This window comes from Planococcus citri, chromosome 1, assembly GCF_950023065.1.
Source record: "Planococcus citri chromosome 1, ihPlaCitr1.1, whole genome shotgun sequence".
Classification (NCBI taxonomy): Eukaryota; Metazoa; Arthropoda; class Insecta; order Hemiptera; family Pseudococcidae; genus Planococcus; species Planococcus citri.
Window position 1 is genome coordinate 27,083,029 of NC_088677.1, and position 23,597 is coordinate 27,106,625.

Below are 23,597 nucleotides of genomic sequence, written 5' to 3' on the forward strand. Positions count from 1 at the left end.
AAAATGAGATGGATTGATAACAGATTGATTAAACAAGAACGAACAAGAATTTGTCACTGGTATAGCAACAGCTGTTGACTGGGATGCTGATGCTGTGAAAATAATCAATCTGATGTGGGAAATTAGGTAAGTAGGTAGTATGAGGTATCTATGATACTAATCTTGCTGCATTCGCTGGTTAAACTTCGTGGATTTTATCCTTCGATTTAATTTTATACTCTTCAATTAAAATGAGTCACTTTTTTTTCTAATTTTTTTTTGTAATGAGAATTTATTAAAAATGGGAAATTTCTGTTAATTCATAAAATTTTTTATTTTTCGTAGAAAATTGCTATCTATTGAAAACAGTAAAACGAAATTACCTAATTAAATATCGACTAATCGACTATACATTTTATACGAGTATAATTTTTGTTATCTCTCTACACCTACCTACTCGAATGATAAAAATTTATGTGACGCTGATTAATTTTAAAATGCAGATTTCTGGATTCTCCCAAATAAAATGTTTTCAGTTTTCTCGAAGAACCATTCGTGTGAATAATAAATTCTAATTTCATACAGTTTACTTTTGCCAAGTGTTCAGTTGATATTTTGAACTAAATATGTCCCAGGAACCTTACGGTAAATTTTGATAATTCCATTCCGAATTATTTTGACGTTTAATATTGTCGTTAGATCATGCACTTCAATTGAAATCGGGTGTGAAATAATTGCTTACCAGCATATGAATCAGCGAAAACTAATCATGCTTTTTTTTCAGATATTCTACTAAAATTTCTTATTACTGGAGAAGAAAGTAGTGGTAAATCGTGTTTGCTTGATCAGTTTATCGAGAAAAAATGTAAGTTTTCGATTGTTAAAATTTATAATTTTTATTAATAAATTCAAAATTCAATAAATTTAGTTGAAGCACGTTATGCATTCACAATTACCGTTAACGTTGGGTCAAAAATTGTACAGACAGACTGGACAGACGGGAAAACCACCAAGTTACAAATATGGGACATATCTGGTCGACAAAATTTTCAGTAAGATTCACAATTTTTAAGGCACCTATTCCGTAATCGTATTTAATTGTTATTCTATATTATTATTTAGGTTAACATACGAATAGGTAGGTACCTACATAGCTAATCGTGTTTTTTATTTTTTTTTAAAAACTGGGTGAGTACCTACTGAGTTGTACCTATATTTGATTGATTCGTCAGATAGGTAGTGTAGGGTATAAATTATTGAGAAGTCAGTCGTTTATTTGCATTTTAGAGTGATTACGGGAGATTATTATAAAGATTCAGTCGGTGCTCTGTTAGTATTCGATATTACAAATAGAAGAACATTTGATGCATTATGGAAATGGCTGGATCAAGCGCGTTCCCTGATGAATCCTCACGCTGTGATATTATTAGTGGGTAATAAAAAAGATTTAGAAAACGAGAGAGAAGTTTCCATCTTGGAAGCGGAACAATATGCTCGTGAAAATGGTAGGTACCTAATACCTAATTTCCTTACATTCAATTGTACATCTTTGAATTTATTCAAATAAAATAATTGCATATTTCAGAGCTTATTTATTTAGAAACAAGCGCTAAATCCGGAGAAAATGTGGAAGAAGCATTTTTATTATGTTGTGAACAAGTAGTCAATAAGATTAAAACAGGTTTGTAAATTTTTAATGTGTGACTAAATTTTAATTTTGAGTGATAACATAAGGTATTATAATATCATCGTTCAGTTGACAAAAATTATTAAGTATTATTATTTTTTAATTTTTAATTTCAGGAGAACTCAAAAATACGATTAGAGTTCCTCCGAGTATCACAAAAATACCAAAAAAAAATCACGCGTCTGTGGGATTATTAAATGCTAAAGTAAACTGTCAGAACAATTGCGAAGTGAGTACTGATGAATCACTCATCACTTTTAATGAAGTCGGAACGCAGGAGACTCGTATCAAGAAAATTGTTTGCGAAGTCATAAAAAAGGAAATTGCATCCTTATATGAAAAATTATCCAGCTTGGAGAAGAAAATCGAAGATTTTTACATCATCAAAGCGCGCATTGATGAAACAGATGAAAGGTTATGAACATTTGAAATTAATAATCGAAGTTTAATTCAAGACATAAGGAGAATGCTTTGAAAAGTGAAAAAATTGCGAAATCGAAGTAGAAAGGAGATCGAGTAACAACGTTCTAACAAGTGGAATACCTACCTACTTATGCATAAGTATTACCTAATACTGATGCCCAATTAATTCTGTCTAGTGTCCACCCATTTTTTAAAAAAAATATTTATTAAATACCTATGTAGCATATGAAATTAAAAATACAAACGAAAAGATGAAATAATAAAGATTTCTGATTTGCCATAAGTATCATTTGGTTTAAAGTTTACTTCTCAGGTTCTAGATCATATTTGTTGTGACTGTTTTGTGATAATTTGAAACAGGTGGATACCACGATTACCACACTTTTCACAATCATTTTGACCAAACCGTCTGAATTCACTTTTTGCCAGAATTTTTTTGTTTACATCCACTGAAAAAAGTTGAAAAATACGAATTTTGAAAATTTAATCAAAACTATCGCGAAAAATGTAGAAATCTTAGTATTTTGACCTGCTAAACAACGAATTCAGCGTTAGTTTTTCATCAAAAGAATTTTTAATGGTGGAAAAAAGCTTTCAAGTTGATAAAAAATTGTAATTTTCAGCGTTTGGTAGAAAGCTAAAAGTGATTATAAATTTTGAATTCAGTGAGTCAAGGAGGTTCAGAGCTCAAATCGCAACTTTTGAGGGAGATGACTGAGGGATTGCACAGGTTATACTATCCAAAAGTGGCACAAAACCACGATTTTTTCGAAAGTGACCCTATTTTGAGACCTCTGGCTCAGCCCTCTGAACAGCTAAAGGGCTCAACATTTTTCTGGGTAATCTCGCTTACTCAAAGTAAACTTTCCCACCAATTTTTGTCAAGATTCAGGACATGTTTTTTTTTCGATCCGCCTCCACATACAAAATGTTCCTCTTCCTGGCGCAAACCCCGCCGCTTTACTCGCCACTACTAAAAAACTGCCTATGTCAATTTAGAAAATCGAGAATTGGTTTTCAAATAAAAAACGTTGTTTTTAACAAGACTACTGTAGTTCCGTGGTTCGAAGGTAATGCAAATATACTCCCATAGACTCAGTTTAAATTGCATAGTTAGTAGAAATGGCAAAAAATTATAGTATTTTTTACCCTGAAACATCATGATAATCTAAGATGACATTAGGTGCGAATTATTATTTTGCAGCTTATGTTGATCATTTTTTTAATTTTGATTAATTTTTAAAATTTGGTTTATTTTTTAAAAAACCAAAAACAATCGCGTGAAATAACGTAACTATCTAATCAATGAACCGTAATACAATAATAGCGACTGAGTGACTAACTGAATAAATAAATAATTTTTTAATCATTCACTAGAAATGTCATCATCATCATCATCATCATAATCATCAGTTGAAGCGGATTTATTCAACTTTCAATTTATAAACGAATTGTATAAAAATGTATGAGCGTTGATTAATTAACAGGGATGAATGAAATCATTTATGTATTATTTTAAATGCATACATATACAAATTTATAAAACATAAAACCTCGCCAATAATATACCAATAGAAGTATCACAAACTTAAGAAATACGCACAGAAATCGTACAATAAAATATAATCATGTTCAGGTAACTTGAGCTTGAATGATCACTATATAAATTGAATGAAAATGGACATATTTGTGACGACAACTTATAAGAGAAATTTCATAAATTAATTACTGATCCTCGAGCCAGACGACTTTTCAATTTCCACAACATCTAAAATAGAAAAAAAAACATGAAAAATATTTTTTCAATTTCGAAGCTTTCAAATTCTAAATAAAGTGTAAAAGAGCTGCAAAGGAGTTGTGCTGGCTTACACAATAATCTAAATCCATTCCTTTGATTTTCCCAGTTTCCAATACTTCCTTGGCAATATTTTCCTGAATCGTTCCTTTAACGTCGATGTATTCACATTCACTAGCGGCATAATGAAAAGATATGGCTTTTCGAAAACCCTGAAAATGAAAACCAAAAATTATCGTTTTTCATGGTAGGTATTCATTATTCTTCCAGAACTATTCCTTTATCAAGCAACAATGATATTACTTTGGTAAGGTTGGGTCCTGATCCATGAACCAGTAATGGGTGAAAAAATACGGTATCACCTTTGTTCATCTCTAAATTTACAATAGGATGAGAGTCGAATCCTCGGACACCGTGATACATTTTATTGACATTACCCTGAAAAAATTCCATTATTACTTCAAACGAAAAAATTTGAGGCAATTTTTTTCAATTTTTAAATTTTGTAGTTCAATGCATCAGCACTTATAGGAGCTGCACACTCTGACTCAGGCCTAATCAGAAGAGGACCCTTCAATAAAACATTCAATTTTCACCACAACCACAGCCACCACAGGTACCTACTACCTACACATAAATAATATGATGATAATCTTACTTCCCACTCAGGATAATCATGTCGATGCAGTACACCTTTATGAGTACCAGGTAATGCAAATAAACACCCATTTTCAGCAGTAATACGTTGCATTGCTGTCCAAGAAGCCACAATTCTTTTCGCAGGTCGAAATGGAAAATAGTACAAATCCTGGAAAAACGCATAAAATTTAATTACTCGCCATTACCGAGCTAGTTATTTATATTTTTTATAGCTCAATTTATTCCCATTTACGAGTACCTAATAAGTATATTTTACCTGATGTACAGGGTGCCTTGACGATAAGGTTCCAACATCTGGAGGTTTGTTAATTAACATTGAATGCACAGCCATAATATTAGGTCCAGTAAAACATTCGACAATGTCAAGTAACTAGAAGTGTATTAAAAGAAATAAAAATAACATTTCTAATTACCTTTTTACTAGAACGAATTTTTTTATTTTGAAAAAAATTACGAGAATTTCACATAAGTACTTACAGGCGGAAAAAACATGTATTCGGTAAACACTTCGTCAAAAGATATATGCTGAATTTTATTGTAGAGGAATTCACCTTTGGCATTTGTTTTGGATAGTGATATATCCTTCATTAAGGTCATATTGCCTTTGTCAATTTTTCCATCACATATGTCGACGAATCGTTGACTAATAAAATTATAAAATACCATAGATTAGATGATGGGTATAGCATTGAGGAAACAATTTCTTAAAAACTGAAAACTTGAATTCGTCAAGCCATTCCCTACTTTTCAATAGGTACTTGAAATACATTACTTAAATTGGAATTAAAATATTAATATAGGTACATTCTACATACGCAAATTTATCCAGGAGTTCATCGGGAATCAATTTTTCAATGACTAAGAAGCCATTATCATCATAAAATTTACGTTGTTCATCCGATAATATGCTATTAGGTAATGTATAATTGAACTGAGGGTTATCGTAGGTGTATACAGCAGCTACATTATTCAAACACTGAAAAACAAACATCAATCAATTTTATTAATTTTCAATAATAATGCCTGAAGTGAATAGAGATGGTGTAGTGTAATAAAAAACTTTCAACTTTTTGATACCAAGTACCTGCCTCGCTAGGAGGGGTAGGAACGACGAAGGTGCGACCTAGTTTTTCACCCCCTGAAAATTTTCTCATTCAAGTAGAAGTAGCTAATGAGATGTAACGAGATAAAAACTTTATAGGAATGTGTTTCAAGAAAAGCGAATAACATCAGTTGTGTTTCCAAGTAATCTTATTGGCTACTTATCAAAACAAATTCTATAACGAGTTCAACAACCTGAGGGATTCCTACCCCTTAGCATAACTACCTATGTACTTAATGTCAGTACCTCTGTAGTGCTCATTTTGCAATTGATTGAAATCGATTTCAAAACGTCGGAATATCACCTGTCACATGTATCTTATTGTTGAAATTATTCCGGGCTAACGATGTGAATTTTGAACATTTTGAAATTATCTCTATACCTACTTGAAACATTGGTAGGTGGTTTACGTTAAGTTCATTCAAGATAGTAAAGCTAAATAAACAATGCTGTTTATTACACCAAACTTACAAGTAAATTACATAGCGATAGAGTATTATCGAGATAATTATCATTAGGTATTATCAGTCGATGAGCAGTTTTTCGAAAAGTACTCGAGCATGTACAAGGAACTGAACACCATTCACCTCCGACCCTCGCTAGATCAAAACAAGGACACGTGGGCCATCATACTACGAGTACATACACACTTTTTTATATTAATACCTAATAACATGAAAAAATGGAATACCAATCGAACGGAATGAAATTTCTCAAAATTCAAATTAGGTAACTAAATAATTTGATTTCTCCAAATTTTTCTATGTGAGACAAAACATGAAGTATTTCGAAATTTACAATTTTTATGACGCTTATATAAGTACATACTTATCATGAAATATGTGGTTTTCATTTCACTTCAAGAGTATCAGATTTCATCGACAAGTGGAGAAAAGTGGTGAGGGATTCGATGTCGATAAAAATTTTCAAGAAACTATCTACTTACTCGTATAAGTTTTATTTGGTACAAGCTTTCTTTTCAAAGAACATATGAAAAGAGAACAGCTAACTACCCACAATAAAAGAATGAAATCAGATCGTAGTGAAGAAAATGTTGAAATATAGAATATTCGTTTACGAAGAATGAAGATATCAATAACTACTCACCAAATTTGGATTATTTTTAGTTGATAGGTGTCTCGATAGAACAGCCAATCTGTCGACAGCTTTCATCTAAAAAAAAAAAATAATAATTTAAAAAATTAAAAAAAAAAAAAAAAAAAGTATTGTTAGTAAGTAGGTAATCAACTTTTGGGAAGTATCTAATACAAAATCCAAAAACTTACCTTGCTAATCTAGGTTCTAGGTTACTTAGGTAATCTGACCTTGAAAATAAATTGATGATTTTTATGAACAGTTTTTCTACAATTGTATCAATGATGAAATTATGTTTCATCAATTAATTCACAATTTCACATTCACATTACTTCCGCAACCACCTGTGATGCGTGAGTTTTTCAACACAACCATCACAGAATCACATTTTTTGTACAACTGAAGATTAACTCAATTCATCGCTATGTTATAAATACTGTCATAAATATGCGCGCGACGTTTATTTTGTTGATGTAGTTGTTTTGTTCTTTTGTCCGTGATGCCTCATGACGTGTACGAGACCGGCGCATGTACGTGGTTGGTTGATTCGAGGATAAAAATTTATTTCGCAGAATTGTTGGAGGGGGAAGCTTACGAAGAGAAGGTCGAACAGTCGAATTCAGGCACACTTTCACGAGATTCAGTTTAGTTTCATGCAGTCTATCGAACGTATTTGTCATTTGACGATTCGACCTTACTGCGTGATGTTCATAAATTGTGAAACTATTAATTTTTCCTTTGGTGTATTGTGTAGTGGAATAGTTTAGATCATTAATGTAAATCAAATTTTATTAAGTCAAGCACAAATACAGAGTAAGTTGATATATTGTTAATTTTTATTAGCGGGTACCATATCATTACGCTTAATACTTCATTACCACATACGCGGCTTTTCATAATGGGTTAGTTTAGTTTTATTTATACTTCCGAGTCGGCATGTGCATGATGTGTCGCGTTCACGTCTAATTACGATTTACGAAGGAGATCGGAGATTTTTTCTTATAGGTATTACGAGTATAAATATTTTAATGAAAATGATCGTCGAACTTCCCTGCAAAATTCTGTTGCATGATTTTTAAATTGTTCAGTTCAGTTCAGTTCAGGTTAGCAAGTGTAATTTTTTACACGTGTAATTAACGAATTCCGTATTTTGACAGTTTTTTTTTTCAAAGCTACGTAAATTTACGTGTCGATTATATGCTACCTTATTGTTTACATAAAACAGTCGTATTTTCCTCAGTACCTGTAGGTACAGTAATGATACAACAGTTTTTGAATTCTTATTCGCGTATTGTAGCAATAATTTCAATTTCATTTTCGAATTTCGATTCAATTCATGGTTCTAGAAGTTATCAATTTTTTGTCAATGAGTTATCTAACTTGAACTTCGTCATAAAAATATTGTGATACTTATGACTTATGAGTAGTTTGCTTGTGTAGTCTTTTTGCAAAATGACTGACATTGACTTCATCAAGATAAAGACTGAAAAATATCAGTTGATTATTTCTTGAAATGACTGCTCAGTTATTGCTTTTGAAATCTTGTATGGGCGCTTGACTTATTGATCATTGATGGAAAAATTATATCTTGAAAAGCGGAATTCATTTGCCTGCGTTGAACAGTGATATTTATTTTTCATGACACCCGGTGTTCTAGAACAATAAACGTATAAACTGCTGTGTGACATGCCACGTTTCATTTTTTGACTGGTTGGTTTCTTGTGACATATCATTTTATTATACAGCAATTATGAGTGAAATTTTTATGAAATGTGTATTTGATTCAAGTATTGCGTGCAAGACTACATTTCAATGAGTGAATAGCCGTAGTCATTTTGTAAAATGACTGATAACTTTCTGAAATGTTCCGAATACTTGATATTGTTTCTGTAACAACAATTTGTCATAACTGTTTTGAAATGTGAACATTACACTTGGGCATTTTGTGTATTGACTAAATTGTTGATCGCTGAAGGTCATTCCTGGATACATGAAAAGTGTATTCTTGAATATTGATGTTCTCTTCATTGATGTTCTCTTCATTGATGTTTATTAAGTGATTGAACTTGATGAAACTTGATGAAGTGAGCAGTTCAGGCATTTTGTGAAATGACTGTGATTTCAGGCATTTTTGGTAATGGTTGAATTATTGAGTAGTGTGTTAATCTCTGATTGTTGTTCAGTTGATTTTGTTGTACGTGGAATGGATTAACCCTGCGTAGACCACCGGTGCCAAAAACGGCACCAGTAATGTAATTTTTATTTAAAAAACCACTGGGTGCCAAAAACGGCACCTGCTGTATTTTTAAATTTTGAAATGTATTGTGGTGCCGTTTTTGGCACCCGGTGGCTTTTTAAATAAAAATTGCATTTTGGTGCCTTTTTGGCACCTGGTGTTTTTTTTTTGGCAGTATACGCAAGGTTAAATTTTCATGATAATTTTGTTTTTTGGAACTTTGGGGAGTGACATCAGTATTTCAGGCAATAAGCATTTTGTGTAATGAGGTAATGACTGACTATGAGTTTGTTGTCAACTGGTGCAGTCATCCATTGATGGATGAGAATCGAGTTTTGTGATGTGATATTGCTTGTTGTGTGCATCATACATAGATATTATTTATAAAGTGAGCGATCTCATTGTGAGGCGTGTTGTGAAATTACATTGCATATTTTACAGGCATTTTGTGAAATTATGAATTTATTGAAGTGATACAACATTACTTGATTTTATAATTTTTATGTTTCAAGGATATTCAGAGGCACATTGCTGTCAAGAGTTCAATCATTCCTTAGTAAAAATTTAGTTAGGGTATTTTGCGAAGTAGTTGTGGTATCGAATCACTGTTTCACAAAATGCCAGAGTTCATTACTTTCATTGTGTTTTGTGGGCTGCAATAATGTGTGTAATTATGTAGCAGAGGCTGCTTGAGAAATCCTCGTTCTTCATTGATATTTTGACATTGACATTTAGAGATTCCTTACATACTTATAGGTCCAGCTTGAAATACTGTTGATAAAAGTGGTAAGAATTAGAAGTGATAACGGGGATTCCCTGCTTTCATCAAATTTTCCTATAGACTTGATTTTGTGATAACAGTAACCCAAAATCCAACTGATCTCATACAAGCTTGAGTAGTATGCCAGTTCCTTAGGATTATCAAGTTTTGATCAAAGGCGGGGATTCCCTCACCACTCCATCACTCCATTTTTATATGCCTAAGTTTCAACTTTGAGCTTAATGATGCACTGAAGTAGCAAATATCATTTGCGGGGATTCCCTCAATTTATCTCCATCAATAGCGGAGATTCCCTCACCACGACATCATACCCCGTATTTTAATGCCTACGCTCTCACTTCAAGCTTTATGATGCACTGTACCCTAAGTGAAAATATCATTTGCGGGGATTCCCTCAATTCATTTACTTCACATACAGCTGGTATTCATGATGAATATTATACCTTGGTGGTTGAATTCACTCCCAAACCCAACTTATACCATGATGGCAAAGTACCACATATAAGGTAGTGATGTTGATTTTGTATTTATTCACCAAAATTTGTATCATTCATGTTTCACAATTACATGTACAGCCCAGAGAGGACAGAGGAATTTGATTCTTGCTTATCAGCGTTTCTGGGCAGAACCACATTGATATCATATTTTTCTCTTTGACATTATGTAAATTATCAAGAGGGAATTCCAATGTCATATCCTGTTTGTTGATGCAATATCAAATAAAAGAGACAAGGGAGACAACAATCACAATAGTGATTGTTGAAGAAATGTTTGAAATAAATCTTGGTGTGTTCATTGTAAGATAACAGAACACACAAATGCAAAAGTACATTATAAAATACAAACTTCTATCAGAAGTGCGGGGAATCCCCGCCATCAAAATTGAAAGCGGGGATTTCATTAACCACCACACATAGGTCAGTGCGGGGAATCCCCGTCATTGAAATTATAATCGGGGATTTCCTTAACCGCCACACGGAGGTCATGTTATGAAGAAACACGGCTTATGATTGTTCATAACTCTGAGAGAAAAGTTGATTTCATTTTACTTTCCCATAACTTTCTTCATTCATTTCTGTAGAAAGTTACAGACAATGTGAACTAGAACTACAGCATAAGGTTGTGTACAGTCAACTTTTCTGTAACTTCATAGTTTATAGATTACAGACAATCTTAAGATCGGCTCAACTTTATCAGAAAATGGAGATAAACTGGTTAATAGGAAAATGTTGAAAATGTTATTAGCAATACCAGATTTTGTGGTTGTGCACGCGCATGAAAACAAGCAGATTGGGTTCAAACATGTTTGTTTTGCATTCTGCTGTGCTATAATTTGAAAAATGAAAATGATGGTCAAGATTTATTCAACATACGTTTTTACCCAGATGAAATGAATGAAAATGAGCCTAAATACAGTTATTGCTTTTATTCCAATATTTATAACAACAGAGTTTTTTAATTACAATTGCTATAACTTAATTAAAAAAATTATATCGCCGTCTATTGCGTTTCAACTTGACATCACTTAATAATGGTTGTTAAAATGATGTTGCTCGTTTCACATCAAGTTCCTAAATGACTGATAGATAAGAATGGTGAGGAAACTGAACGCAGCTGTGATAGTAATAAAGTTAGCGAGCTCACGGCACACCGCGCCATACACCAGACGCCTGCTTAGTATGAAATCAAGTTTCTTTGTGTAACCTTCTACGCATTCACATTCTTCCCGTTTCTCTTTACCTCGTGATTGTAGGTCGCGTCAGGCTGGTGGATCAATGAAAGCGGTTCTGTTTTAAAGGAAAAGTACAGTCTCTACCAAAACATAGGGAATAACTTTCAGTGTATTCGATGCTGTAATCATTTTGCTACATAATGTAGACACTATTTTTTGGCGGCGCGTTCATGTAGAATACATTGTGTATTCTAGATAGTATGCAGATTTAATCACGCACCTATTATTTTGCGGAATTGAATACCATGCAATTACAGTTGAAGCATATTAGTTTTATGATTAAAGTTTCTACAATTTTTATGTTGCTTTTTTTTCAATTCAAGTGTTTTTTTATCCTGCTGAATTCATTTGATGAAAAATTACTGGTGTAGTGGATAATGACATTACTGGCTCTGACTTCCTAGTTCTTATTATGTCAGGCAGATATATCAATATTTTAAGTTTTGGGTGAATTTTTGTAGTATCTTGAATGAACTTTTTCCTGGGATTTGCAAAATTGATACTTGTCAGTTGTCGGTATTGATATTTTCTTCAGAATATCAACTATTTCTTCATCAATATAAATTTCAGTGTGGTTCTTAGTGCCATTGGTAGGATCAGCGAAAGTACTGTTGAAATGTGATTTTTGACTGAGCCCAATAGGAACTTGTCAGAGGTGCGCCGCGCTAGTGTCGCCTTGTTTCTGATTGGCTGATGAAAGGTCCCAGTATAAACATTGGAATGTAAATAATGTAATGTACTCAAAATTGCTGATGATAACAGGACCTTTCATTAGTTTTGACTACTATTTCCTAGAGCGCGACAGTTGTCTTGTCAAATCCCTATAGTGATCAGGGGTGCTAACCTTAATTATTTTAATAACAATTACGCTTTCACTCCAATTTTTCCTTGAAATTTTTTGGTTTTTGGTTCAGTTTTGGTTTTGAAATTCAAAATTCTGGTTTTCGGTTTCAGTTTTGATCTTATACAGGGGTCGGCATAAGTTAGTATTCCGATTTGCACAAACGAAAATTTTTTCAAACAAAAATTAATTTTTTTACTGTAGTGACAAAGCGGGGAATGAAACTATTATTACCAAGGTGTTGATGGGACTTCTACAAACACAATGCACTACCTACAAGACCCTCTTATCTATTAATTACACACCATAGGATGTTAAAAAGAAGGCATCAGTTTTCGAATGCGAATACTAACTTATGCCGACCCCTGTATACAAAAATATCAGTTTCAGTTTTGGTTTTTTTTTCGGTTTTACATTTTTTTTTTTAATTTCTTCAAAATTTCTCAATCTTAGAAAACAAACTGCAGTCATGTCATAATAATTCTAAAAAAAGGATATCTATAAGTATATTTTATGTTTCTAGGGAGATAATCTGCTACATTACCTCCTGCTTGCTAATCGCTCGGCGGACAAATTAGCGATTCTCTCCCTTAAAAACGTAAAATATTTTATGGAACTGGGGAGACAATGTGATTTTCAACCATTTTGTCCATTTTGAGTTACTTCCCTCGCTTTGCTCGGGAAATAAACCTCAAAATTTGTTGTAGATCACATTATCTCCCTAGTTGCATAATATACTATTTCAAGAATACTAATTAGTAAATTTACCAATTTCCCTGGATTTTGAGTCTCAAAAGTCAAAAATGTGAAAAAATCCCCCCCCCCCAAAAATTGAAAAAACTAAAAAAACCCAAACTGAAAACCCGAAAAAAAACCGAAATAAATTACATCGGTTTAGGTTTCGGTTTCACTCACTCTGCTTCATTATTAATGTTATGGTTTTTATGGTTTTTAAAAAACCTATGAAATTTCGGTTTTTGTACTTTTTGTTTTCAGTTAGGGTTTGAAAATGGCTAAAATTATGGTTCTTGTTTGGGGTTTGGTTACGGTTTTCGGTTTTTTGCGGTTACGGTTAGCACCCCAGATAGTGATGAAAAAATGCCATTGAAATGTGATTTTTTGAGCCCAATAGGCAATAATAGTAATGAAAAAAGTAAAACTGCTCAACCTTGAAAATTCAAAATTTACATCAAAAATTGTTTTTTAGGCTCTTTCAAATTTTGTAATTTTTTGGTAATTATTGTCAAGAGTAATGAGGTTATTGTTTCAGATTTCTGACATTTTTTGTTACGTTATTTTTCCATTATTTCATTACACAGATAATTCCGTTAGGTTACGTTTTCCATTCATTGTTATTCATTATAGTACAAAAATGCCAAAATTGGGGGTTACTCTGAAAAAAAAAAAAATGAAAAAAGTACAAAATGTCACAAGAATTTCTCAGTATTTTGTGCACATGTGTGTAAATAGAAGTTATGAAAGGAGAAGGGATCTTATAAAGTTGCTGTTCAAGTGTCCTTTTTTTGGGTTTGAAAGAGGCTCTCCTTTATTTAGGGGAAATTGCCAAATTGTGGGCAAATTTTTCACAAATTTTAATCATTAGGTATTTTTTAAAAATTAGGTAATTTTCTAGGAATTTGAGAGCTTTTGGTCAGTTGGTCACACTATTTTTTTCTATTTTAAATTTTAAGCAATTTGATTAAAAGTATGTGCTATATGTATTTTATTTTTATTTAAGAGGGTGCTCTACCTTTTGTTTGTTTACTTTTTAGCATACCCGCGGGCAGAGATTAGACATTTTTTAAAACGCATTTTTTTATTAGTTAGAGAGAATGAAAGTGAATAATTATGAGTGAAAACGTTATTACTGTATTGAAACAACATAATAAAACTTTGAAACAAGCTAAATGATTAAAATATAATGAATTCAGACGATTCTCTATATTCGAGCATTCATTGTCAGTCATCTGAGTCATCACACCATAATTCTGAAACTACTGAACAGAATTTGATGAAATTTGGATATATTGTGCATAAAAATGGTCCAGAGAGGTTGACGTTGCCCTTTTTTCAAATTTATTTGTATTTTTGGAGATATTGCCATTTGAAAATTTCAAATGGCTATAACTTTGATTTAACAAAATTAATCAAAAAAAGGGCAACGTCAAGTTGTCGGGAATTCATTTCTGCACAACATATTCAAATTTCATCAAATTCTGTTCAGTAGTTTCAGAATTATGGTGTGATGACTGACAATGAATGCTCGAATATGGAGAATCAGCTGAATTCATTATATTTTAATCGTTTTGCTTGTTTCAAAGTTTTATGATGTTGTTTCAATACAGTAATAACGTTTTCACTCATAATTATTCACTTTCTTCATCTGCAACTAATAAAAAAATGCGTTTGAAAAATGTCTAATCTCTGCCCGCGAGTATGCTAAGAAGTAAACAAACAAACGTAGAGCACCCTCTTGAAAACAAAAAAACAAAAAAAAACAGGTACCTATATTTTGCAGATTTTCAGTTATTGAAAGCAGCAATTTTAATTTTTTGTTGAACAAGAATTTTATGCAATTTTATTCTAACTTTCAAGCATTTTTCTCTATTTTTACAAGATTTTTTAAATAGAAATTTTTATGTCAATTGAGCCATTTTATGCTTATTTTTATGAAATTTTTCCATGATTGTCACTTGTCAGTACCTACTTCTATTTTTCAATGCATAAGGTATGAATTTTTCTGCTGCTACCTATATTGTGTTTCATCAATTTTTACGTCTTCAATATCAATTTCAACTTCAGTATTTTGATTTTCAATTCAAACCAACTTTTTTGATTAATAATTTTTCAATCGTTTTGCAAAATTTTTTAAAAATTTTTTACATTTTTTTATCAATACTTTTTTAGTAAAAAAAAAACGAAAAGAAAACCAAAAAAATAACGGATTTTTTTCCATTTTTCATTTCGTTATGGTACAAAGATTTTTCATAACGTTATAATTTCGTTATCGTTTCTTCTGTAGAAAATGTTGTTTTTGTTTATCGTTTCGTTATTATAACGGAAAAAATTCCGGTTTTTTCATTTTTTGTTACGTTATGAATAACGTTATGACAACACTGCTGATATCTAGTTAGCACTTACCAGCCTTATCTATTCCAATCTCAAAAATTACATTAAAAAATTGAAATAACAAGTCAATTTTTAACAAATTTTGCTAGGGAACGCAAAGGAATAGCGTTCAAATAAATTAATGAGCATTCATTTCAGTATTTCAATTTCTGTAAATTTCAGTTTTTCCCAATTGGATGTGCTGTGCAGTGAATTGTTTAGTGAATTGTAGTGCAATGCAGTCAAGTTTTCTTTCATCACAGTCTAAAATGTTACCATTTTCTTGAAGTTTTTTTTTGGGTATGATTTATCCCACAAAGTATGTACAGATAGGCAACCTGCAGGGAAATTACGTTTAGGCCGTGATTTATCATTAGGACAGAATAGGTGAATCGCAGGACAGAAAAGGTGGTCTAAATGACAGACCTGACAAATAAAATAAGTGCCCGATCAAAAAAGAAATTGAATCACAGAAAAAAAAATTGAACAACAAAAATATATTTGACTACAAATAAAAAATTGAACGGCAGTTGAATAAATTGAACAACAAAAAACAATAGTAAAAAAAGATCAGTACAGAAATATCTATTAACATGCCTATATTTACCAAAAAAGTTACAAATCGAATAAAATGAAAGCAAAAATTAGTAATTTTCATAAAATGAAGTGTTTTTTGACTTGTATGTCACATCACACACACCATGTTTTTGAAAATGAATGTCATAAAGTGTCATAAATTTCATTTTTTTTTTGCAAAAATTGACACATTTTCATTATTATGGAACACGGTGGTACATATATTATTGTGCAAATTGCAATCTCAATAAGTCCATAGGAAGCTCACACTTCACATTTGAAAATTGTCACACAGTTTTTGCAGTAATTTTAGAGCAATTTCTAATTATTTTGCTAGCTTCCCAATCCAATATTTTATTCATCATCACTTTTTCATGTATTATCAGATACACAATTGGTCGTACATTGTTCTGTCATTTAAAATTTTATTCTGTCGCTTCAACATGCTTTTTTGGTGGGAGGAGTTGTCATGATTCATATTTAAAAATAGTTGTGCTGACTCATAATTTTGTTGTTGAAAACGTGTTGTTGTAAAGACCTAAGTTGTCGCTACCACCGCTTTTATTGTCGTTTGCTGTTGTCCTTCAAACACCCTTTTCTGTCGTTGTTCAAACACCCTTTTCTGTTGTTGTTCAAACATCTTTTTCTGTCGTGCGATTATATATTTCCAGTTTTTTTTTAAATTTTTTTTTGGTGAAATGAAGTAAATTCAGACCAAATTTTGAAATTTTCACCTTTTTGTTTCTAAAGTGAAGGAACGCTAAAAAAAATTCAAAAAGATGAAAATATCAAATAGGTATCATCAATTTGACAATACACCAATACCAATATTGAAAATTTCAGTCTCTTTTTGAAACTGCTGAGTATTGATAATTTCTTCTGAGTATTGTAATCACTAAATCTGTAAATTTGTACCATTATTTATCTACAGTATCTCAATAAATTCAAACTTATAAGAAAATGGTGATTGCACATGATGGTGATAATCACCACCCCATCATTTCCTGTATTGAATTGTTGTAGGATTGTCAAAATATACAGTATTATTTTAAACATACATACTGCATACTTAGTTACTAAGATTTCTGCCCCCTCGTGGAATAATTGCTGTTTTGCAGATGCATAAGCAATGAGCCAATGATTGAAAAATTTTTTGATCATGATATAATTATTCCCTGCACACAAAACCATGTGCTGATTTCACCAAAGTGGCATTTGAAGGATTTTCCAAAGTGCAAATATGTATTGTATAGCACACCTGGGTCAATGTTCTGAAATTTATTACATGACATAAAACCAATGGGTATTTATATTTTGGCAGGTAAGGAGAGATGTAAAAATACTGGTACATATTTTATTTTTCTGTATGATATGCTTTCTATTAACCATATAATATGGGTTGGTATTTTATTCTGAAATTGAAATTTGATACTATACCTATTTTTGTATTTTCTTCCTTCTTAGCTAGAAATACAGTGAAATATCATATTTTGTATACCATATTTTATTTTTCGTTCAATACATTATTATATGTGTAGGAGTAAGACTCCCTACATCTATGAGAGTATCACATCTAAATTTTGGTGTGAGACTTGATTGAGTATTGATACTTTATTATAAATATTGAAAACTGATGCTTACTTATATGAATTTTGGTTCTAAAAATTTGGTACTTACTTGAGCAATTTTTCTGAGAAAAAACAAAAACAGTTTTTTAGGGAAAAATTCTCAATTAAGTAGGTAGAATTGTAGAAATAATTTTTAGGGAGTGTAGAGTTTGGACTTCAATGATTCACGCCTAGAAATTTTGATACTGTTGAAAAATATCAATTCTGTGTGTTGATATTCAGGGAATATGGACCATCCAAAAGTATCAATTTTCCAATATTGATATTTCTTGATACCTCAAAGTGGATACTTCTGAAACAAGCAAAAACACAAAGTTGAACTGAAAATGAATAAATATTATTTTGAAAATTTCCAATCACAAAATATCTCATTTGAAAGGAAAAAAATCGTTGAAATACATTCTTCGTAATTCTATTTTTACAGTTTTATGTAATATCTTATAAAATTCAATGATAGGGGGGGGGGGGTGCAAAAAATCCCAACTTTTCTCTCAACTCTGAAGGGGTGGCAGATGCCAAGAAATTAAGTTTCAATATCTTAGCTTTTCCACTAAAACGAAGACCATCAAATTAGCTTCAAAATTGAAACTAGGAAAATGGCTGAGAACAGAAGAAAAAGCGCAAATATTTTTCTTGATTGAATAATCATTAATCATTTCAGTAAGAAAATTTGTGATTGACATTCTCAGGAAAACATAATTTCAAAAACTGCATGCCTGTAAATCTGTACAATTTCTTGGTGCATTATTGTGTGTGTATTCTATGATTTTTATCACAGAGATTCATACATATCTGTTTCTAAAAAGCACCCACTAAAAAACCTGAAAGAATAAAACCTAAGATTTTTCGTTGAATGGTAAGTAGTGCGATGAATGCTCAGGTAGTTGTAGAAAAGGACATGGTTTGAGAAAATTTGTGGAGAACCTGAATGCTAAGGTCAAACATTTAAAAAACATTTTCTCAATAGATTAATATGATGTTAAATTGTGAAGAAAATCAGGAAAATTTTTGGTAGCATGCAAACAAGATTAAGAAATTGGAAAATTCTCTCAAATTTTGATATTATCTGTTTAAAAAAAAATCAATTCCCTTCAAGCATTCATTTGCCAGTAATATTGTGATGAACATGTTTACCAAATATTCTTGTCATTTATGATGGTACCTAACTATCAATTTTTGGAATGAGTTCACCTGCTTGTTTTTCAACTTGCAACCTTAATTTTTTTCCCCCTCTTGTGAATAGGAGCAATATGTCACAAATGTTTGATTATTTCAGAATCCATTAAGTAGGTTTCTTTTCAATTTTAAAATTCACTTGTGATGTAGGCCTACCTAGACAAATTTCTTGAAACATTTGTTGCTTTATGCAATTATAACACTAGTTGATGAAATTGAAATTTCTTGAAAGAAAAATTGATCCCTCGATATTGTAACCAAACTTCTACAGATGTCTGTTTAGTGATTCATGAGAATGTAATACCTACCTACATATGTGCGTCAAACTGTCGCGTTCACGTACAAATAATAATTATCCCCATGAAATATTGTGTGGTGTACAGTTGATAAGTTTTATCACAAAATGAAACAGTTACAGATGTATTTATTGAGTCACATCATTTACGTTTTTGAATTGAAATACCTATTATGTTGAGACCATTCAGCTTCCAAATGTTTATTACGCAAATTATTTTAATGCCATGGGATTAAAAAAAAAAGAGCATTATACATGTAAGTTGTAGGTATGAATTGAACCTACATGTATGTACTACCTATTGTACTATTACATAAAAATTCTCTCAACATAGGCCTGCGTGATTTTAAGTAATTTCAAGCATACAGCATAGCATACAAAATATAACTATCCTAGCGGAATTCAGTATTTCTCTCCACCGCACTTATTTCACCCTTCCGAGCTTCAACTACGCAATCGTGTGCATCGGTAGTTATCTATGCCTCGCGGGTTGGCAACGTGGCGATTGTATGTGAACGTGTAGTGGGCTGGGAAGTAACGGGCGAGAACTATAGGGAACACCAGAACATTTATGTTTTTATAGCTGCTTTTTGCGTTTTGTCGGAGACTGTACTTCCAAGGTTATACCTAACGAAATATTTACTTATGCGCGCGCAGCGTACGTCATTCCCTGCAATTTACTCCAAGTAACTGACGTCGACATGTCCGTTCTTTTATAAATATTTCTTATTTCAAAACCACTATATTCATTTGTTGTTGATATCTTGATGATGGAGGTTGTCTTTTCTTGTGATTGTTGATGCGTTGTGTGCTTTCAAACCACCCTACTAATTCGGATTTCATCAAGTGAGTGATATATCAGTTTATTATTTTTTTAGTAAGATTGAAATAATTCTGTGATTATTGAAAAATTTTGAAATTTAATAATTGAAATTATAAAGTCCTTCAGTTGACCTTGAGAAATGAGCGTGGTGTGCTGTTGGCCTTGAAAAATGAAAATAGTTTGTTGAAATTTAAAAATTTCAGAATGACCTTGAGAACAGAATGATTGTTGGGTAGACAACTTTAGTTTGACATTGAAAATGAATTGACCTTGAAAAAAGATTGATTGTTGAGTTAAATGAAGTGTTTAGGGCTTTCAGTGGATTTTCAGCCGGGCTTCATACCCAAACATTTTCTGGCACGGGTATTGGGTAGAGGTACAAAATATCTTTTCAGAGGATCGGATAGGGGTATTGGGTAGGGTATTCCAAAATTTTTCAGTTAGGGGTACGGGTAAGGATAAGGAAGTTTTTTTGGTAAATTATTGGTAACTTTTGGTAAATTACCGGTAATTTTTGGTAAATTGTTGGTAATTTTTGGTAAATTGTCGGTAATTTTTGGTAAATTGTCGGTAATTTTTGGTAAATTGTCGGTAATTTTTGGTAAATTACCAAAATTAAATTACTGGTAATTTTTGGTAAATTACTGGTAGTTTTATGGTAAATTACTGGTAGTTTTTGGTACATTACTGGTAGTTTTTGGTAGATTACTGGTAGTTTTTGGTAAATTACCAGTAATTTTGGGTAATAATTTTTTTCAAAATTACTTGTTAATTTTGTAAAATTACTAGTAATTTTTGGTAAAATCATTCTGATAGGGAAAAGTCGGTTGATCTTGAGATTTTTTTTGCTTCACTTTTTCCTGTTCTTTTTAAATGTAAGTGGCCGATCCTGTTTAGGGTTCATATCTGTGTTATAACACGTTTTGGCTTATAAGTTTCAATAATTTTGGTTACAGTTACTGATTTTGCCTCATTTTAGCGGTTAAAATTAATTTTGGTTGAAAATTTTGGAGGGTTCAATAAGCTAAATACACAGAATAATATTATTATAAAGCTGATCTCTTAGCCCCTGATTGACCTACCTGTCTAGCTTCTCATCGTCTTCTGTCTTGTCTGTCCAGCCTCTCAAGTTTATCCAAGTGCCTTCTTGTCTGTCTGTCTGGCCTCAGAAGATCATTAAACCATCTGACTGGCCCCACCTGTCTATATACCTGGCTGACCTGAGGTCATTGACCCTTTTACTGACCTCATTTTTGAAATTTCCTTCAAAAATAAAAATCCTCTTTTTTAAAGTTGTTTGTAACTTTTGAGTATAAGAAGGAATTGGCGAAAAACTCACCAAAAATCATTTGCTTGTGCCGCATAACTCTATTGGGAACAGGAACTAAGAACTATCTAAACCTACAAGTGACATTGCTTATGGTACACTGAATTCTCTCCTGTGAGTAGTTGACCTGAAGCTACACTTATTACATGTCCATATAAATGACTCGTGTGTACCTATTTATTTAAAAGATGTACTTTTAAATTGGGTCGAAAAAATTGCATCGTTTTCAGACGTGTTAATAATCTTAGCTTCTACAAATTTTCAAACAATTTTTGCTTTTGTAGAGCACTTGAAAGGATTAAATTGCTTCCTCTAAACATGAAATTACGAAAAATGATAGAGCACTTGAAAGGATTAAATTGCTTCCTCTACACATGAAATTATGAAAAATGATAACGTATAAAATCAAGTTATCTGTTATCAATTTTGGATTGAAAATCCCTATGTCTGAAGTCGTTGAACAAGTATTTCTATTTCTACTATCCTTTATATCATGAGATTGTTTGGTTCCTACTTGAGGCTTATAATGGCTATGTGGACAATGGTCGGAGAGTTGGGAAAACTGTAGGTATATTTGTTACGTGTTAGATAGAAAATAATATTATGCTGATAGTTCGTGGGCCACGAGCGGTTCACGCATTCCGTGCACATCGCTGCCTTGTTGACGGCGAGCTAGTGAAGCACTGAATGTAATTACGCCAATTGCGGAGTTCAGAGTACATTGTATGAATACCATTCATACGAAGGCGTGGCTTCACGATAACACAATCTGCATTTTCTCATTTATCACTTGCTGCTAGGAATGATAGAAAAATCGCCTTTCTCGGATGTGAAAAAATGAATGATTATGTAGAATGAAAATGGAAAATTTAACACAATCGTGGAGTATTTTTTAAAAAACATTTTCTTTTAAATAAGAATGTGGATTTGATTAAATTTGAAGAAGGAGGGGGGGGGATATACAAATTATGGCTAGTGAAATTTAAACTGACAAAATTTATGAATTAAGTAGATCATTTAATTTGAAAATTTACCAAAATTAGAAATGATTCAAAAGTCAATACTTGATGAAGAGGAATTGAATGCATTCAAAATGAAATAAAGGCTGTGATCGTAAACTTACGTACTTACAAGATAATTACTTATAGGTAAATGTTTGGGAAGATAATACCCTCTGAATAGAGTTGTGATTTTTAATAGATTAATTCCTTCAGTCGACCAGAATCGATCATCCAAAAAATGCGTAGTTCAGATTAAGGATGGTGATATTGAATCGGATTTTTGGCAATACAGATCTTACACATTTTCTGGTATAGTGGTATAGTATGTTTGTGTGCAAAGCAATAAGTGATGATAGGACCATTTCAATCGCAAATTTGGTAAAACTTGACAACAGTTGTGGTATGGTGATTCCCTCAATAGTACTTATGTAAATGCGGTTTGATTCATGCCACCACTCAATGGCTAACGAGTTCTTTCTTCATTCCTACGTATTATTCGTGAATAAGTAAGGTAGAGTTTTGTTGAATACCCTGAGCATTTAATACATTTATAAATAACCTTCGTATTCCAGCCACATTTCACTACATGTGTTCCATCTAAACCATGTTCTCCACCAAAACCGCTTTCGCGAGTCGCCACACATATCTCTTGCACCCTTCTACACAGACATGAGACATACCATTTCCACCCTCACTGTACATATTCTTACTAAAAGCATTCATACACACACGTCACACACCCATTCTTCATCAGTCAGTAAGTTTCCTAGAAAAATACAGAAATAGACACTCAATGCGATCATTTTTTAACTACCTACCCAATATAAATGATTTTACCTTACAAGTTACACAGTTCGTTCCGTCATCGGGACACACGTTGGTGAAAAAATAAAAACACTGTTGGTCATCAATAAATACGACTCTATTAGCAAAAGTTGTGTAGAAAGGAATTTGTGCATGTGCAACGTTGCCGCATTTAACCCTCGAGTAGTCGCATGTTGATTCTGGCGCTGGCGCACCACAGTCATGAGAAGCGAAATTGATTTTTTTGATGTATGTACTCAAGTCGAAACAGGGCCGTAGAGAGGGGGGGCAAAGGGGGCAATTCGCCCCGGGCCCTCGTTTTTCAGAGGCCCTCATTTTTTGAGAAAGCTTATAATAAGTTGGCAATTGGCAATTTCAAATGTTCAGTGATTAACTGTCAACTCTGAAATTTGTAAGTTGTGTCTAAAATTGTTGAAAACCACTATTTTTCAAATGTACTTTCCTAAAAAAAAAAAATCGCCCTCGCTCCACTCAGGCAATAGTTTCAACTTCTTTTCATGTTCTTGA

At 32.3% G+C, this 23,597-nt stretch overlaps 3 protein-coding genes and 1 long non-coding RNA gene across 5 annotated transcripts in view; 2 read left to right on the plus strand and 2 right to left on the minus strand.

Annotated features, from left to right (window-relative positions):
- The first annotated feature begins 169 nt into the window (after positions 1 to 169).
- On the plus strand, positions 170 to 2,362 carry LOC135831135 (ras-related protein Rab-4B-like). Its single transcript, XM_065343404.1, has 6 exons — positions 170 to 624; positions 764 to 844; positions 908 to 1,031; positions 1,267 to 1,484; positions 1,565 to 1,660; positions 1,783 to 2,362. Exons 1-6 carry the CDS (start codon positions 606 to 608, stop codon positions 2,085 to 2,087), a joined length of 843 nt encoding a protein of 280 aa, XP_065199476.1. The 5' UTR covers positions 170 to 605; the 3' UTR covers positions 2,088 to 2,362.
- Positions 2,363 to 3,579: 1,217 nt separating this feature from the next.
- LOC135831134 (phytanoyl-CoA dioxygenase, peroxisomal-like) lies at positions 3,580 to 7,148 on the minus strand. The gene is made up of 9 exons (XM_065343403.1): positions 6,933 to 7,148; positions 6,754 to 6,819; positions 5,360 to 5,520; positions 5,022 to 5,187; positions 4,801 to 4,914; positions 4,543 to 4,692; positions 4,188 to 4,322; positions 3,959 to 4,096; positions 3,580 to 3,857 (listed from the first exon to the last, which is right to left on the minus strand). Exons 2-9 carry the CDS (start codon positions 6,817 to 6,819, stop codon positions 3,804 to 3,806), a joined length of 984 nt encoding a protein of 327 aa, XP_065199475.1. The 5' UTR covers positions 6,933 to 7,148; the 3' UTR covers positions 3,580 to 3,803.
- A 149-nt stretch (positions 7,149 to 7,297) lies between these two features.
- Positions 7,298 to 23,597, plus strand: part of LOC135831131 (uncharacterized) — a 31,711-nt gene continuing 15,411 nt past the window's right edge. The window contains exon 1 of one of the 2 annotated variants that reach the window (XM_065343400.1): positions 7,298 to 7,554. The gene's annotated coding sequence lies outside the window, so the exon portion shown is untranslated. Of the gene's footprint in view, positions 7,555 to 19,787; positions 19,961 to 23,597 lie in introns of those variants that run through there. The other variant, XM_065343401.1, reaches the window with a different exon arrangement.
- On the minus strand, positions 15,682 to 23,415 carry LOC135831136 (uncharacterized). The gene is made up of 4 exons (XR_010556157.1): positions 23,103 to 23,415; positions 21,277 to 23,031; positions 21,020 to 21,200; positions 15,682 to 17,935 (listed from the first exon to the last, which is right to left on the minus strand). It is a non-coding gene; the product is annotated as an uncharacterized LOC135831136 (long non-coding RNA).